An 18,537-nucleotide genomic window follows, 5' to 3' on the forward strand; every position below is an offset into this window, starting at 1 on the left:
ACATAATGGCATAAAAGCAATAATAGTTATGCCAAAGTGGATTTTCAAATTACTGTAACCTAGACCAAGGCAAGGTGCTGTTTTTGAAATCGATTTCAGTCTGGTGAAGATCACTAAGGAAGCCCGGTCTCTAATGTAGGTTTTTCTAAATCTAGTCTCTTTCCTAAAGGTATCCTCTCTATCTGTGCTCTCCTGAGCCCTAGATAGATCCCAGGCATCCCCATAGTCTAGCACAGTGCCTGGCAATGAATAGGCTTTTGTTAAGTTTGTTGAACTGAACTTTTAATTTTACTCTTCATTTCTTCATTCTTTACTGTTCCCTTTTCTAATGAATTCTCTTTGAACTCAATAAATCACTATTCTTTTTTTTTTTTTTAATCACAAACAAAAATTTATTATAGCCATTTTTCTTGCAGGTCCTATATTTTTACTTCTTGTGTTGTTTCAAAATCAGTTATACTTTCTTATTTCCTATATATTTCTTAGTCTTTTATAATATAGTTTTTACCAAAACTGTTTTCAAATATGTCTAACAGTCTCTTATTAGACCTCATTACTCCTTGGAAGGAAAGTTATGACCAACCTAGATAGCATATTCAAAAGCAGAGGCATTACTTTGTCAACAAAGGTCCGTCTAGTCAAGGCCATGGTTTTTCCAGTGGTCATGTATGGATGTGAAAGTTTGACTGTGAAGAAAGCTAAGTGCTGAAGAATTGATGCTTTTGAACTGTGGTGTTGGAGAAGACTCTTGAGAGTCCCTTGGACTGCAAGGAGATCCAACCAATCCATTCTAAAGGAGATCAGTCCTGGGTGTTCTTTGGAAGGACTGATGCTGAAGCTGAAACTCCAGTACTTTGGCCATCTCATGCGAAGAGTTGACTCATTGGAAAAGACTGATGCTGGGAGGGATTGGGGGCAGGAGGAGAAGGGGACGACTGAGGATGAGATGGCTGGATTGCATCACCGACTCGATGGACAAGAGTTTGGGTGAACTCCGGGAGTTGGTGATGGACAGGGAGGCCTGGCGTGCTGCGATTCATGGGGTCGCAAAGAGTCGGACATGACTGAGCGACTGAACTGAACTGGACTGATACTGGACTGATTTCATATTTTTTTATTTTGTCTAGTTCTTCTTTATTGTATCTTTGTTGCCCTCCCTATGACATATACCTATTCTTTGCCCTCTTTTCTAACCCTTCCATTTTTATTGTTTTGTTTTTGGTTTTAGCTTTCTCTTCTCTTTTTCTTACATGTATGAATTCCCCAAGATTCTGTTTGTCTCACTTCTCTTCACCAAATAAGAAAGAGAGGGAGGGAATTAAAATATTTCCAGAACTTCATTTTATTTGCCTTTAAATAGGTGCTTTACTTAATCTAGCTCTGATTTTTAATTTAAAGAAAAGTAATTTAAAAATTACTTTTTGTCTGCTTTTGGATATTACCAGAACTTCTCATGGTAAAATTAATTGTTGAATAGATTTTTTCCCATGCTAGAAGCCAGGATGATTAAGTTTCAGCCAGACAGGCAATAGGAAAAAGGGCATTCCAAGCAGATATAGTATCTTAAAAGGCCTTTAAGGAACAAAAAGGCCTTTAAGGAACAAAAAGGCAAGTCCACTTTGACTGAAGATGTAGTATTTACTCATACAGATGAGGAAACTGTGGCTCAAGGAAGTTCAGTGAATGGAGAATATATACTAAGGTCATCAAAGCAATAAGTGGGGGAATCTAGATTCAAACTTTGAACTTTATAAATCCTGTGTTCTTTCCATTATACCTTGGCATTCTCTAGTGAAAATTTGAACAAAATCTTTCCAGACTCTGGTATTTTGTTTCTTTTACGACATCACAGAACATTCCCTTGCCACTTTCTGTTTTTTAACAAAGAAGATATTTGTATGTGGAACCATTGCTGTCAACAGAAAAGGGATAATTGACCTGGCAGGAGGAAGAGATGCTTCTATTGAATTTGTGGCTTTCAAAACTGATTTTAGGGTTTGCTTGACTCAAAGGATTTATGAGCCTCCAGAGTTGTCAGGGTTCTGTGGTATCCACTACCTATATTAATCTGGGGATTTCTTTGACTTTTGCCCATGGAGCATTAAAACTTTGAAAATTCATAGCAAGTGTCTTATACTCTACATTGTTTCTATTCAATGGCATAATTTTGTAAACTTGACCTACCTCTGGCAAGTATTTAAACTGATGTTTCACAAAATACACAAACTCCTTTTTGCAGTTGATCGCCATATAGCTGATAAAACATCGAAGTGTTTATCTGCATTTTGATATGGACATGTGGGAAAGGGGAGGGAAGAAGTCGTTATGATGCAAAAGCAAAGTTGGAAGAATCATTTTTTTTTTCCTTCAGAGAATCTTCTCTATTACCCTGTAATGATCTGCCCACAATCCAGGATGTAACAACCTGTTTGCTCAGTAGTCTTTAAAACTGTCCGTATCATGTCACATTTGTGCTCTTAAGTAACTGGTGACTTGTTAGCTTAGAGACCAATTTCAGAAATGTTTTATGTAAGGAGACTTCCTGGTGATGCCCCTGCTCCTTTTGTAACCTGATACAATTGTGGTGTGTTTATCAGACACCTTATGCCCTACATTTTTTCCTTCTGATTTTTCTTTTCGTTAGGAATAATGACTGTAACATAACACAATGAATTTAATTCCTGAGCTAACATAAAAATTCTTATTGGCATTTTTCATTTGTGATTCTATATCTTTCTTCTCTCAATCTGAGGAAGGAAATAATATTAAGAGATAACTTTTAAGGTACTGATTTTACTTGTTCTAACATCCTTAAACATCCTTTGTTTTGTGGGTGTTTTGCTTAAATGAGGACTGTGGAATTAAGCTTTTATGACTCAAGATTTGGAAGTATTATATGCCAAATGCATTTTAAAAAATTCTCTAAAATACAGTTGTATTATAGAGATGTATAAAAAATATTTAATGAAAAAATTTTTTTATCACTGAGGAAACACCTAATATTTTGTTTAAATTTTCAAAGTATACTTATTTTCCTTTATACTGTTTTCCACTCCACTTCACTCCACCCCTGAGCATTTTTCTGTTTCCTTACATGTCTTCTCTGTTTTTGTTTACAGGCAGCTATTAATGGTGTAATACCCCAGGAAAATGGCATTCTGCAAAGGTATGTTATAAGATGATGAGAATTTAAAGCAAAAAAGAGACAGTGGTTAATTTTTTGTTTGTTTGTTTCACTTTTTCATAGAGCATTTTATCTTTGGTGTATTAAGTTATTGATACAGTTGTTCTTCTTTCAGATATTTGGTTAGTTATATTAATTTCTGAAAGTCTCTAGTGTTTAACTGTGTAATGTTACTTCAGATTGGGTGATGCCATTTTTAAAGATGATTTATTTTATTTTTAGGAAAACTTTTCAAAGTCATCTTCTAATTCATAAGATGGAAGGAACTGAATCCTTCAAGCTATTAGTAGTGAGAAAATCAGACATGGCTCAGTAACTCCAGAGCATGGTTATCATTTAACTATACAGGCTTTATCTCCAACCTTACTAATTCTTTTTTTTCCTTCTTTTTGGTTTCTAAATTAAATTTTTGTTAATTTGCAACAATTTGAGTAAGTCCTTGCTAATGAAACTTCCCAGAGCTTTGAACTATTTTGCCTGAAGTATCCACTGTAAAACATGTGGAATAGTCTTTGTGGTTTTGTGTCGTTGCCAAAAGGTAAAATTGGAAGATGATGCCAAGAGAGCTATAGTAGTTACAAAATAATTCCTTAAATTAAAAATAAATTCATAACTTTCTTTTCTTAAAATTGGAGACTGGTTATGGATTAAGAGAGCACATTATAAAGTCATAGGAGGCAAACCATTCTCCCTTCCAAGTATAGTTTAATTACTTGATTCCCCCTACCCCTCCCCTCTCCTTGCAGTTCAAACTTTGGCTTGATTTTTGGTGGCTGGGATTTCTAAGTCACTGAAGCATGATCTGCTAAGTGCAGATGAGGCAAACAGAAACAGCAGACTAGGAATTGAGGTTGTTTTGGAGAGGAAGGAAAGTGCTGTTGCAAAAACATCAAAAAATTCACCATGAACTGCAAAATGTGCTGTACTTTATAGGAAACTGTGTATATTTAGAAAGGAAGAAAAATTCTGTTTGATACCTGTACCACCCTTTGTGATTAATGGTTTTTAGGTCAAAGCAATGATAAACAGACCTATTCCCCACTCTCTCTTTTTTTTTTTGGAAGACTATCAGAATTTCATCCAGAGTAAATGTGGCTGATTTCCACAGTCTGTACCAAATTTTGTTCAGTTTTTTTTTTTAAGTTCACAAGCATTCAATTCTATTGAAACCCTTGTCTAGAAAGCAAACCAGATGATTACAAGAGCTTCCTTCAAGATTATTTTTTCCCCTTGGTTTAGAAAATTTTAGACTGCTAAATATGGCTCCAGTTTTATTCTTGAGTAAATGTTATGTCACTTTTTGTGCCAGAATTTTTGCTTGCTAAACCCTTGTGGATTCAGCTGCTAGGTTCTGAGTACATATTGGATATATCTTATAATTAATAGTATTTGCTAGAGGTGAACTGTAGAAATTCCCTCATCCCTGGAAACATCCCAACTTCCTGTCACAGAAGATACTTTTTGCTTAATATATTTTATAGCTAGAAATTCAGTACTGAATTGATTTCTAATAAAGTTTCTATAATATTTGGGGTTTAACTTTCATCAGAGTGGGTTTTCTTTTGTTTTGTTTGCTTGTTAAAGGAATGAATCATATGTCCACAGAAGAAAGTAATAGTCTTCAACTATTTTCCTTCCTAACTTTGTTCTTTAGTTTTCAAATCACTGTGGATTTGATAGAACTGAAAATTCTTCTTGTAGTCTGCTGACCAGAGGAAATGAAAGAGGGCTCTTTGTACTTTTTTGTGGATTTAACACTGAAAGTGTAAGATACAGTGCTAGGAATGGTATATGTAGGCAGTTTAAAAGAATCTTTGTTTTGTGTGTTTGAATTTTGTAATAAGTTGATGATAGTCTATGAAAACAACTACCTCAATTTGTCAGTTTATACCTCAATAGAGAAAAGAGCTACCAAGAAGAGGGATGGTTATTTTTTTTTAATACGTAAATTATTTTGGGGAAAAGAACCTAATCTCTGTACTTTATAGTTTTTCTTGAATTCAGATGTTCATGTTTGTTCAAAAGTGGAATTATTTTTTAATGTACCCGTAAATTCAAGGCAAAGAAACCTTTTTTTTTTAAATGCGTAAGGTATTTTGCTATGTAATTGATACAATTTTCTTTATTAATGCCCATTCAAACCCTTAAGTAAATGCTCATATTTCATAGATGAGGAAACTCAAGATTAGAGAATTTATAGGTTCATTGAAGGCCACAAATGTAGTAGGTGATGAGGTCTGGATTTTCTCATTTTAAAAACCATGCTCTTTATTTTATACCAATCTGGCCTCTTGAAGGTCAGTAATCTAGTCATGTCATAACTTTTAAGATTTTTTTCCTTGGGGTAAAGAAGTTAAAATTTAATGCATGTATATAGCATCTTTCTTCTAGAGCTTTGTTTTTACAGTCATTATTTCAGTTGTAAGCAAGTAAATACAGGTATTTTTATCTCTCATTCTAAAGGAGAGAGAATAAACCATGAGTGATTTGACTCAGATAACACAGCATGATGCTGATGGAGTCAGGAACATAAGCAAGTCTTCTGCCTCATCCTCCAAGGCTTATTTAACTACACAATACATTACTAATACAGCATATGCTTGCTTAGAACTAAAATAATAACTGTAAAAGCAAAGCTGTAGAAGAAAGATGCTATATACATGCATTAAATTTTGCTTTCTTTATCCCAAGGAAAAAAAATCTTAAAAGTTATGACTAGATTAATAACTTCAAGAGGACAGAGTAGTATAAAAGAAAAAGCATGGTTTTAAAATTAAAAATATCCAGACCTCACCACCTATTACATTTGTGGCATTTGGTGAATCTATAAATTCTCTAATCTTGAGTTTCCTCATCTATATGAGCATTTCTTTCTTAAGGGTTTTAATGGGATTTAATAAAGAAAACAATATCAATTACCTAACACAATTACCTGTCAATTACCTAATACCTTAGGCATTAAAAAAAAAAGTTTCTTAAGTGTCTTTAACTTACAGGTACATTAAAAAAAAGACAATTTCTATTTTTGAACTCATGTAAAGAGGTAGCAAGAATACAGAGAAGAACTATACAAAAAGATCTGAATGACCCAGATAACCATGATGGTGTGATCACTCACCTAGAGCCAGACATCCTGGAGTGCAAAGTCAAGTGGACCTTAGTTAGCATCACTGCGAACAAAACTAGTAGAGGTGATGGAATTCCAGATGAGCTATTTCATATCCTAAAACATGATGCTATGTAAGCTGCACTCAATATGCCAGCAAATTTGGAAAATTTAGCAGTGGCCACAGGGCTGGAAAAGGTCTGTTTTCATTCCAATCCCAAAGAAAGGTAATGCCAAAGAGTGTTCAAAGTACTGCACAATTGGACTCATCTCACATGCCAGCAAAGTAATGCTCAAAATTCTTTAAGAGAGGCTTTAACAATATGTGAACTGAGAACTTCCTGGTGTTCTACCTGGATTTAGAAAAGGCAGCAGAACCAGAGATCAGATTGCCAACATCCGATGGATCATAGAAAAAGCAAGAGAATTTCAGAAAAACATCTACTTCTGCTTCATTGACTAAGCTAAAGCCTTAGACTGTGTGGATCACAAAAAAATGTGGAAAATTTTTCAAGAGACGGGAATACCAGACCACCTTACCCGCCTCCTGAGAAATCTGTATGTTGGTCCAAGCAACAGACTGGTCCATGGAACAACAGACTGGTTCCAAATTGGGAAAGGAGTACATCAAGGTTGTATATTGTCACCCTGCTTAGCTTATATGCAGAGTACATCATGTGAAATTCTGGGTTGGATAAAGCACAAGCTGGAATCAAGATTGCCAGGAGAAATATCAATAACCTCAGATATGCAGATGACACCACCCTTATGGCAGAAAGTGAGAAGAACTAAAGAGCCTCTTGATGAAAGTGAAAGAGAAGAGTGAAAAAGCTAGCTTAAAATTCAACATTCAGAAAACTAAGATCATGGCATCCAGTCCCATCGCTTCATGGCAAACAGATGGGGAAACAATGAAAACAGTGACAAAGTTTATTTTCTTTGGCTCCAAAATCACTGCTGATGGTAACTGCAGCCATGAAATTAAAAAAAAAAAAAAAACGCTTGCTCCTTGGAAGAAAAGCTATGACCAACCTAGACAGCATTTAAAAAAGCAGAGACATTACTTTGCCAACAGAGGGCCGTCTAGTCAAAGCTATGGTTTTTCTAGTAGTTGTGTATGGATGTGAGAGTTGGACCATAAAGCTGAGCGCCGAAGATGGATGCTTTTGAACTGTGATGTTGGAGACAACTCTTGAGATTCCCTTGGACTGCAAGGAGATCAAACCAGTCAATCCTAAAGGAAATCAGTCCCGAATATTTGTTGGAAGGATGATGGTGAGGCTGAAACTCCAATCTTTTGGCCACCTGATGCAAAGCACTGACTCATTGGAAAAGACCCTGATTCTGGGAAAGATTGAAGGCAGGAGAAGGAGATGATAGAGGATGAGATGGTTGCATGGCATCACTGACTCGATGAACATGAGTTTGAGCAGACTGTGGGAGTTGTTGAAGGACAGGGAAGCCTGGCATGCTGCAGTCCATGAGGTCGGAAAGAGTTGGACTTGACTAGCCACTGAACTGAACTGAATAAAGTTTGTAACTAATGCAGTCAGAATCTAAACCATTCATTTATGCATAAACATCAGATATATACATGTATATTTAATCCTTCTTTGTAAAATATTTTTTTATTCAGGATATTGTTCAGTTCAGTTCAGTTCAGTCGCTCAGTCATGTCCGACTCTCTGCGACCCCATGAACTGCAGCGCGCCAGGCCTCCCTGTCCATCACCAACTCCCGGAGTTCACTCAGACTCACGTCCATCGAGTCCGTGATGCTATCCAGCCATCTCATCCTCGGTCGTCCCCTTCTCCTCCTGCCCCCAATCCCTCCCAGCATCAGAGTCTTTTCCAATGAGTCAACTCTTCGCATGAAGTGGCCAAAGTACTGGAGTTTCAGCTTTAGCATCATTCCTTCCAAAGAAATCCCAGGGTTGGTTTCCTTCAGAATGGACTGGTTGGATCTCCTTGCAGTCCAAGGGACTCTCAAGAGTCCAACACCAACATCACAGTTCAAACACATCAATTCTTCAGTGCTCAGCCTTCTTCACAGTCCAGCTCTCACATCCATACATGACTACTGGAAAAACCATAGCCTTGACTAGACGGACCTTAGTCGGCAAAGTAGTATCTCTGCTTTTGAATATGTTATCTAGGTTGGTCATAACTTTTCTTCCAAGGAGTAAGCGTCTTTTAATTTCATGGCTGCAGTCACCATCTGCAGTGATTTTGGAGCCCAAAAAAATAAAGTCTGACACTGTTTCCACTGTTTTCCCATCTATTTCCCATGAAGTGATGGAACCAGATGCCATGATCTTAGTTTTCTGAATGTTGAGCTTTAAGCCAACTTTTTCACTCTTCTCTTTCACTTCAGAACCTTTAAAGAATTATTTTTGGAGATAGTTATTGTTAGAAAGTTGCACTAATGAATTACTTGTGTTTTTGGCCAGTATATGTTATGTTCTAAAAATTTTTTTAATTAATACTGTGTAATTTTGCTCATTTATTAAATAGTATTTATCAACTATTTTATTTTGTGATCCAGACATATGTATTGTATGTGTCTTTGTTTATTAATTCATTGAGGAAGCCTAGAGAAGAGAGGTTTGCTTTCAGATCTTGAGCATTATTATAAATAGCTTTCAGAATAGGTAGATGCTGAAATTTTCTAATTTAGAAAATGTCCATTTTGGCTAATTAGTTTCTGTTTATTGTCTTTTCTGATGTCCATTAAAAAAATCTGGCTTTTTTTTTTTAATACATATATCTTTAAGGCACATTTTATTTATTTATCTTGTACCTAGAGGTTTTACTAAGGGGTGAACTTTTCAAAATGGAAATAACAAGGTTAGAGTCTCTGTTTGCTTTGCTTTGTTCACTGTCTTTCCTGGACCTGTGTGGTTTGTAGAGGAAAGTTGAATAAGGATAAAAACAACACTTTAGTTGAAGTTTAGATCTAAAATAGTTTTCTCCATAGAGTTTCCCTTACCACTGTTTTTGTGTGTATATGTATTTTTTTTTCCTTCTCCTTTTAAATTATTGGTTAACTAGAATAGTGAGAATAGATTATAGGATTGAAGTCTTCATAGATGAAAAATTTTTTAATATATTTTTTGAGTAAACAGTTTTGGATACCTTTGCACTCTTTGGATGCTATTGAACATTAGTCACAACTGATAAGATTATTCATTAACTGGACCTCTTTTTCTCTCTGTCTCTCTCTCTTTTTTTGATCGCTAGTAAGAAACTCTAATGTAAATTCATTATGTTTTGTTGATCTTGAAATAGAATAATTATAGCTAATAAGAAAATTTTAAAGTGATAACTTAAAAAAAAAAATCCTTTGTGACCAACAAACATACCAAATGGCCTGCTCTGATTAGAAATATTAAACTGTGTCCTTGAGTTAGGGTTTGGTAAAGAGAAAAAAAGCAGCACACTAGGAATTTCAAATCTGAGGGTCTTTCATGTAGTGCATAGTTATATAGATGTGGTGTAGGTTGAAAGAGCCAAAAGGGATACTTAAAACAATCTGGATGTAACGACTGCAGGAAACAACTGCACCACTAGGCCCAGATGGGGTGTGTTCTACTGGTGAATGAGGAAGAGAGCCTAGGGCCTGAGAAAACTTAAAGCTGTGGTGTCCTCTGAGAAGGGTGGGCAGAGCTGGGACTGTATGGGGCAGATCTGTGGAACCCACCCCTGCGAGCTTGCTCTAGGACAGGCTGCCCAGAAGAAGGGCACAAGGTCATTCCTTGTACTGGAGGGAAAAAAGAAAGATTTTGGGAGAAGTTGAAGTTAGCAGAATTTTGGAGCTCAGAGGAAGGACCCTAGGAACTTAGCACCAGACATGAGAAAGAAATCTTGCTCAGCTGATACTGATATTTCTGACAGGATGCAGAGGTTTGTTTTGAAGTATTGAAAGAAAATAGAAGCTAGCATCAGTGATTGACTGAAACAAAGTGGGTGCCATTGATGGTGCTGTCACTGCTAGGATAGTGTTGATAGTTTCAGTGTGTAAACTGTAAGAACAGAATTTTGTGTGTGTACACACATGTTGTTACTGTCCTTGTTTCTGTTTACTGGCCATACAGCCATGGTTTGTTTGTTCTTCCACTGTTTTCTGTCAGTCAGTACCTCAAATAGTCAAGGTTCTCTACTTGGTGGGGCATCTCAAACATTCATTCTTGAAGAGTTAGTATCCTCAGTGGACTTTTGAAGAAAATTGGTTATAGTTTCCCATTAACTCTTAATTTTGGGTATACCCTAGAAAATAGCCCATTGCATGTAGCAACAATCTTTATTTTTTCCCCTTGATGATCAGGAGATATCAGCTAGTATCGCCTCCTTTGTTGGCTGATTCAGTAGCTTGAGGAGTATAACATGGCCAAGTGGCATTCTCAAATTCTAACACAGTGGAAGTACTGTGGAAACATTACGTCCTGTGATCTCTGAACCACCAGATGCCAAAGTTGCAGGAAGCAAAAATTCGGTAAGTTATTAGGCATAATAAGTTAATACCACCACTTAATTCTCTTACCCATTTTTTTTTCCCTGGCAGTGAGACATATCACGATGTTTTGGTCATTGATGTAAAGCATATACCATCCTTTAAGGTGGACCCTTAAACTTTGAGGACTGCTTCCGTGGTAGCTCAGGCAGTAAAGAATCCGCCTGCAATGCAGGAGACCTGAGTTTGATCCCTGGGTTGGGAAGATCCCCTGGAGAAGGAAATGGCTACCCACTCCTGTTTTCTTGCCTGGAGAATCCCATGGACAGAGAAGCCTTGTAGGCTACAGTCCATAGGGTTGCAAAGAGTCAGACACAACTGAGCAACCGACGCACAAACTATACCCAATCTGTGCCATAACTATCTTTAACCATTCCACTGTTAAATAGCTAGCTGTTTCTGGGTAATGGTATACACCAGTGATACCAGTGCTGAACTTCTGTTACTGTGAAATGAGTTCCTTGGTTAGAACCAGTGTTGCATGGAAAGCCATAGATCAATAAGGTGAAGTCACTCAGTCGTGTCCGACTCTTTGCGACCCCGCGGACTGTAGCCTACTAGGCTTTTCCATCCATGGGATTTTCCAGGCAAGAGTACTGGAGTGGGTTGCCATTTCTTTCTCCAGGGGATCTTCCCGACCCAGGAATCGAACCCAGGTCTCCCACATTGTAGACAGATGCTTTACCATCTGAGCCACCAGGGAAATCATAGATCAATAAGGCATTCCTTAAATCCATGAATGGTGGTGCTGGCAGAAGCATTGCTGTCAGAGAAGTCAACTATGTATCCAGAAGTGTCTTTTTAGATAGGAACAGATGACTGACTGCCCCCTCCATGGTAGAAATGATCCATTACCAGACCCCTGTGAATGGAGTTGTATTGAGGGTTCCCTATTGGTCTCTGTTGTTTGCAGTTTAGGCATTCTGTAGATTCCCTAGCCAGATTCAGACCTGGTGAGGGTAAGTTGATATTGTTGTGCCTAACCTCCACTCCTATTGGCATGGCCAGATTGTACCTTAAAGCATTGAATAGTCCTGGGGTACAAATGAATAAAGTTCACTGACATCAGCAGAACAATGCCATTTTATCTGTACTGAGAGGTCCCCCCCCCACCCGCCCCCCGCCTTTTTTTTTTTTAACTGGATAGCTTCTCTGGTGGCTCAGTTGATAAAGAATCCGCCTGCAATGCAGGAGACCAGGGTTCGATCCCTGGGTTGGAAAGATCCTCTGGAGAAGGCAATGGGTACCCACTCCAGTATTCTGGCTTGGAAAGTTCCATGGACTAATATCTGGGCTTGCAAAGAGTCGGACACGACTAAGCGACTTTTACTTTCAGTTTCATAGACAGCAGTCACCCAATAACATATATTCACATTTTGTGTCCACACTAAATGATCTATTTCCATTCCTCTTCCTCAGACTCTTGTGTGAGTCAGTTTTCTTTTTATGTTTTCCAAGTTCTGATCAGCTGACCAATTCATTAACTACTTCATGTGATTCAGTATAGATTTGTATCTCAAGTTATTTCTCCGTCTAAATGAAGTGATCACCCTGTGTTACAACCTTTAAGTTCTCCTCACTTTCACTACTGTCTTTTTAAAATATTTTATTTAGTTGTTATTTATTTTTGGCTGTGCTGCATCTTTGTTGCTGTGTGCTAGTTGCTTTCTCTAGTTGCTGTGAGTAGGGGGCTACTTTCATTGCTGTGTGGGCTTCTCATTGTGATGGCTTCTCGTTGGGGAGCATGGGCTCTAGTTGCACAGGCTTCAGTAGTTGTAGCATGTGAGCTCAGTAGTTGTGGTACTTGGGCTTAGTTGCTCCAAGGCATGTGGGATCTTCCTGGACCAAGGATAGAACCTGTGTCCTCTGCATAGGCAGGCAGATTCTTTACCACTGGACCACCAGGGAAGTCCTTCAGGGATATCTTTGATTAGGGTTGCAATGATGTTTCAGCAGTTTATTTTTGGTTGGTACCAGCATATTATACATAATCATTTTTTCCTTTCCCAGTCCAAATTTTTTCTTTCTCAGCTTAGATATCTCTTAGGCATTGATGGGAGTACGTACAGCAACCAGCTTCTGACCCCTGGACCCTGAAACTTCACCAAGGTGAAGGGCCCTGCATTTTTCTGGTGTGTATCTCCTAATGTCTAGCATGCCCATGTATCTTACCAAAGCATCAAAATGCTTGCTACTTTTGCTCTTCAGGGCTAGTCTGCGTTGTCATCACTATAATGTTTTGTGGGATACCTGGGTGATCAAGATCTGTCCAGGCTAGATTATTATGACAAAGAACAAGAGAGTTGATTTAATCTTCAGGAAAAGATAGTAAGGGTTTATTGTTTACCCTGCTGAGAGGCAGCAAAATGCTTGTCATGGTGCTTGCAAATTAAAACAAAAAGTATAGGCAAGAGTTGTTGTTCCTACTCTCTCCTCCTACATAATATCCCTGATTTCATGGATTAGGAAGTCAATAGGAGCTATCTTTCGGGATCTGGGGGAAAAACTGCAGGATAGGTTGAAGATATGGAATGAGGTTTGTGACATTGTACAGGAGACAGGGATCAAGACCATCCCTATGGAAAAGAAATGCAAAAAAGCAAAATGGCTGTCTGGGGAGGCCTTACAGATAGCTGTGAAAAGAAGAGAGGCGAAAAGCAAAGGAGAAAAGGAAAGATATAAGCATCTGAATGCAGAGTTCCAAAGAATAGCAAGAAGAGATAAGAAAGCCTTCTTCAGCGAACAATGCAAAGAAATAGAGGAAAACAACTGAATGGGAAAGACTAGAGATCTCTTCAAGAAAATTAGAGATACCAAGGGAACATTTCATGCAAAGATGGGCTCGATAAAGGACAGAAATGGTATGCACCTAACAGAAGCAGAAGATACGAAGAAGAGGCGGCAAGAATACACAGAAGAACTGTACAAAAAAGATCTTCATGACCCAGATAATCATGATGATGTGATCACTAATCTAGTGCTAGATATCTTGGAACGTGAAGTCAAGTGGGCCTTAGAAAGCATCACTATGAACAAAGCTAGAGGAGGTGATGGAATTCCAGTTGAGCTGTTTCAAATCCTGAAAGATGATGCTGTGAAAGTGCTGCAGTCAATATGTCAGCAAATTTGGAAAACTCAGCAGTGGCCACAGGAAAAGGTCAGTTTTCATTCCAATTCCAAAGGAAGGCAATGCAAAAAAATGCTCAAACTACCGCACAATTGCACTCATCTCACATGCTAGTAAAGTAATGCTCAAAATTCTCCAAGCCAGGCTTCAGCAATACGTGAACCGTGAACTCCCTGATGTTCAAGCTGGTTTTTGAAAAGGCAGAGGAACCAGAGGACAACTTGCCAACATCCGCTGGATCATGGAAAAAGCAAGAGAGTTCCAGAAAAACATCTCTTTCTGCTTTATTGACTATGCCAAAGCCTTTGACTGTGTGGATCACAATAAACTGTGGAAAATTCTGAAAGAGATGGGAATACCAGACCACCTGGTCTGCCTCTTGAGAAACCTATATACAGGTCAGGAAGCAACAGTCAGAACTGGACATGGAACAACAGACTGGTTCCAAATAGGAAAAGGAGTACATCAAGGCTGTATATTGTCACCCTGCTTATTTAACTTCTATGCAGAGTACATCATGAGAAACGCTGGACTGGAAGAAACACAAGCTGGAATCAAGATTGCCAGGAGAAATATCAATAACCTCAGATACGCAGGTGACACCACCCTTATGGCAGAAAGTGAAGAGGAACTAAAAAGCCTCTTGATGAAAGTGAAAGAGGAGAGCGAAAAAGTTGGCTTAAATCTCAACATTCAGAAAACGAAGATCATGGCATCTGGTCCCATCACTTCATGGGAAACAGATGGGCAAACAGTAGAAACAGTGTCAGACTTTATTGTTTTGGGCTCCAAAATCACTGCAGATGGTGACTGCAGCCATGAAATTAAAAGATGCTTACTCCTTGGAAGAAAAGTTACGAGCAACCTAGATAGCATATTCAAAAGCAGAGACATTACTTTGCCGACTAAGGTCCGTCTAGTCAAGGCTATGGTTTTTCCTGTGGTCACGTATGGATGTGAGAGTTGGACTGTGAAGAAGGCTGAGTGCCGAAGAATTGATGCTTTTGAACTGTGGTGCTGGGGAACTCTTGAGAGTCCCTTGGACTGCAAGGAGATCCAACCAATCCATTCTAAAGGAGATCAGTCCTGGGTGTTCTTTGGAAGGAATGATGCTAAAGCTGAAGCGCCAGTACTTTGGCCACCTCATGTGAAGAGTTGACTCATTGGAAAAGACTCTGATGCTGGGAGGGATTGGGGGCAGGAGGAGAAGGGGACGACCGAGGATGAGATGGCTGGATGGCATCACGGACTCGATGGACGTGAGTCTGAGTGAACTCCGGGAGATGGTGATGGACAGGGAGGGCTGGCGTGCTGCAGTTCATGGGGTCGCAAAGAGTCAGACACGACTGAGCAACTGAACTGAACTGAGGTTGAAGAGAACCTTGTGTGATTAGATTAGGCTAAAACTTCATTTACCACTGTAATCTTCCATTTTTATATTCCCAGGAGAATTAGTATTAGAGTTTGCATCCAGTAATCTCCTAAAGATCTAGATTTTCCTTTAATCCATACACAAACCTTTAGTAAATAGCTACAGGTCTCTAGGGGAATTCTTAGTGGAAATTTTACAATACTTATGGTGGCTTTCTTGCATTGTCTTTAGGTGACCAAGGACTTTGTGTTTGGAAACTGAGAGTAACTATGACACTCCAGTGTAGATATTATGGAAGTTAGGATCTAGGTTGCTAGATCTAGGTTTCTGCTGTTTATAGATCAAGTAATTTTAGTCAACTGACTTTCAGTTTTGTTTCTTAGAAGTACCACATTCAGTGAAGTACTATTAAAGATTTCTGCAGGTTGAAATCTTCTGATTCTTACATTTCATCCATGCTGTTTTATTAACATCATTGCTTCCACCTTTTTCTTGTTGAACTCTGCTCTGTGACCTCTGCACTGTGGGATCTCATCATGCCTATTAGGGAATCTTTTTCAGTGGTATCATTAGCCCTGAAACACCTGTCTTATTCCCTACCCACAGAAGACAGCTACTACAGAGTTTTTCAAGGATGTAGATTTCCTTCCTTATGTGTTTTTTCAGTGCTTTAGTACAGTATTCTCTGGGACTTCATGGATAATGTCATGGGAAGATGTGTATATATTCAGGTTCTACATGATTAATCCACTCCAGCATTCATGTTTTTCTAAGCATCTTGATTTCTTCTACATTTTGCCAGGAAAGTTTGGACATTTCATCCTCATTAAATGTAGACTCATTTGGGATTTAAGTTTTCTTCGGTCAACAAGAAAACTATTAGAGGTTCTTACAGCTGCTTAAGCGTACATATTATATTTGGCCCTATCCAAATTCTTTTTGTCAAACTCACTTCAAATTTATTACCACAACTATTCCCTAGGATTTTGCTGATATATTTATCAAAATCTTATAATTACTTTTGGATATAAGCTATCTTTTCTCAGTTAATATGTTGTACTTGTTTTTGTGGAGCATGCCTACATCTGACTTTAGAAGTAGTAAGGAATGGTGGAGGTAGGTTTTAAGAATAGGCATCTACTTTCAAGGGAACTGTCTCAGGTAATAGTATTAATAGTTTTTAAGCAAGAGGCTAGTCTTCTTAACCATGAAGAGGAGCTGTTTCTGCTTACAAAAGAGGCTCAGAGAGACTCAAGGGGTTCACAGTTACAACCTTTATCTGAATCCACTCAGGTATCTGCATTTCCTGGGCTTCCCTGATGGCTCAGCTGGTCAAGAATCCACCTGCCACGTGGGAGACCTGGGTTTGACCCCTGGGTTGGGCCGATTCCCTGGAGAATGGAACAGCTACCCACTCCAGTATTCTGGCCGGGAGAATACAGTTCCCTATATGACTCCTATTCGGTCCATGGGGTTGCAAAGAGTCAGACATGACTGAGCAACTATCACTTTCATCCCCATTCCACATCTTAGATCCTCATTCCTTCCACAACAGTGCCTTAACTTTCACAAGAGAGACTTAAAAAGCATGTATATTCAACTTTCACTATAGCTATGCAAGCTGAAAACTTAAATTTTGAGTCTGATTTTTAGGAGAATCATACCTTTGATTACAAGAAATAAGAAACTTGTTTAAAAATGCCACTTCAGAAACTCTGTAACTTTCTTAACATGAATGAATGGAATGTTAAAACCCCCCTAGTGTATCATTCCGTTCTGTAAGCTCTTCTTTGAAGTCAGAAGCAGCCTGCTCATAGTTCTTGTTATCATTATTACCACCATAATGGTCAGGTCCGATCATCATTTGGTTCCTTCCGGCACTTGTTTCTATAGTGATAGTTAATCATTATGCCAGTGCATGGCTTGGATTACTAATATCCCATTTTCCATTGGCAAGGAGCTAAGCAGTGCATTGAAGGTCAAGGCCATAATCAAGGCAGTTCCTGAATCCTGTGTTTCCTGGGACACCTTCGTTATCAAGAAAATGAAACCACACTCTAGGGTATTTTTAACAGAGGTATTCAAACAGTGAAGAATCCGCCTGCAATGCAGGAGACCCAGGTTCGATCTGTGGGTCAGAAAGATCTCCTGGAGAATGAATGACTGCCCACTTCAGAATTCTTGCCTGGAGAATCCCATGAATTCAGAATCCCAAGAATCCTGTATTTTTGCCTGGAGAATCCCACGAGCCTGGTGGGCTACAGTCCGTGGGGTTTCAAAGAGTTGGACACGACTGAGTGACTAAGCACACAATGTAGGATCAGTTAAACAGGTTTGGAGGACTAAAAGAGCAAAAAAGTAAAACTGAAATAACTTAGGTATAATAATTGCTTCAGGAAGTTACCACTTGAAGGTGTAAGAAATTAACAGAACTTTAAATTTCAGAACGGCTCTTTGGAATGGAGAATTAGACTTCTGTGGGATGTTTATTGTCTAGCCATTAACTGGTATCTCAGGGGCAGTGACAAGAAGCTGGTTGTAAGAATGCTGAAAAATAAGCTGCAGGGTGATGCTAATGGAAATGCATGTAAACAGAAAGAAGGAAATCTTTCTTGCCCTCCTCCTAATTACTAAGTTCTATCTAGTATCCTCTATTTGACAAAGTCTATCAGGAAACCTTAAAGAAAAAATATAATTTTGCAGAAATCTTAGCTCCTAAATTACAGAAGACTATACAAGGGTGAATTTGGAGTTAAGAAACAATAAGTCAGTGACTAAGCTACTGTTTTTCTTAGATTCTGAGACATTGTGACAACATTTAGATGTGTGAAGTGTTACACAGATTCTGTTCTTAGATACTTAAGAAACTCACTTTGGATTCCAGCAGTGACATTCTTCCTGCTTTGGACATTTTCTCTGTTCTCATATCTTCCTTCCCACATTACTTTCCTTGACTGTAACAACTGGGAGAATGGATAGGTTTTTGTCTTTGAATCAGCGATTACTTGAGTGCCTGAACTCAGTTAAGATCTAAGAAGCTAGTCATGTTAAGACTTTTTGACAGTGACCTACAGTGAGAAATATTTGAAATCCAAAACACATATTACAAATATGTCCCAGAATCAAAAGTTTTTTGAAACAATACTTAGTTCTAACTACTAAACATACTGATAATTTCCATTCTATTCTGTTCTCTTCTACTCTATTCTTAGTCTTATCCTAATTCTATTCTTTAAAAT

At 38.4% G+C, this 18,537-nt stretch overlaps 1 protein-coding gene across 1 annotated transcript in view; it reads left to right on the forward strand.

Moving 5' to 3' along the window:
* FAF1 (Fas associated factor 1) overlaps positions 1-18,537 on the forward strand; it is a 487,842-nt gene that overhangs the window by 122,582 nt on the left and 346,723 nt on the right. The window contains exon 3 of the mRNA XM_052636540.1: positions 3,120-3,166. Coding sequence (XP_052492500.1) covers positions 3,120-3,166 — 47 coding nt within the window. The remainder of the gene's footprint in view (positions 1-3,119; positions 3,167-18,537) is intronic.

Source organism: Budorcas taxicolor, chromosome 3 (genome assembly GCF_023091745.1).
Source record: "Budorcas taxicolor isolate Tak-1 chromosome 3, Takin1.1, whole genome shotgun sequence".
In the NCBI taxonomy this organism is placed as follows: domain Eukaryota; kingdom Metazoa; phylum Chordata; class Mammalia; order Artiodactyla; family Bovidae; genus Budorcas; species Budorcas taxicolor.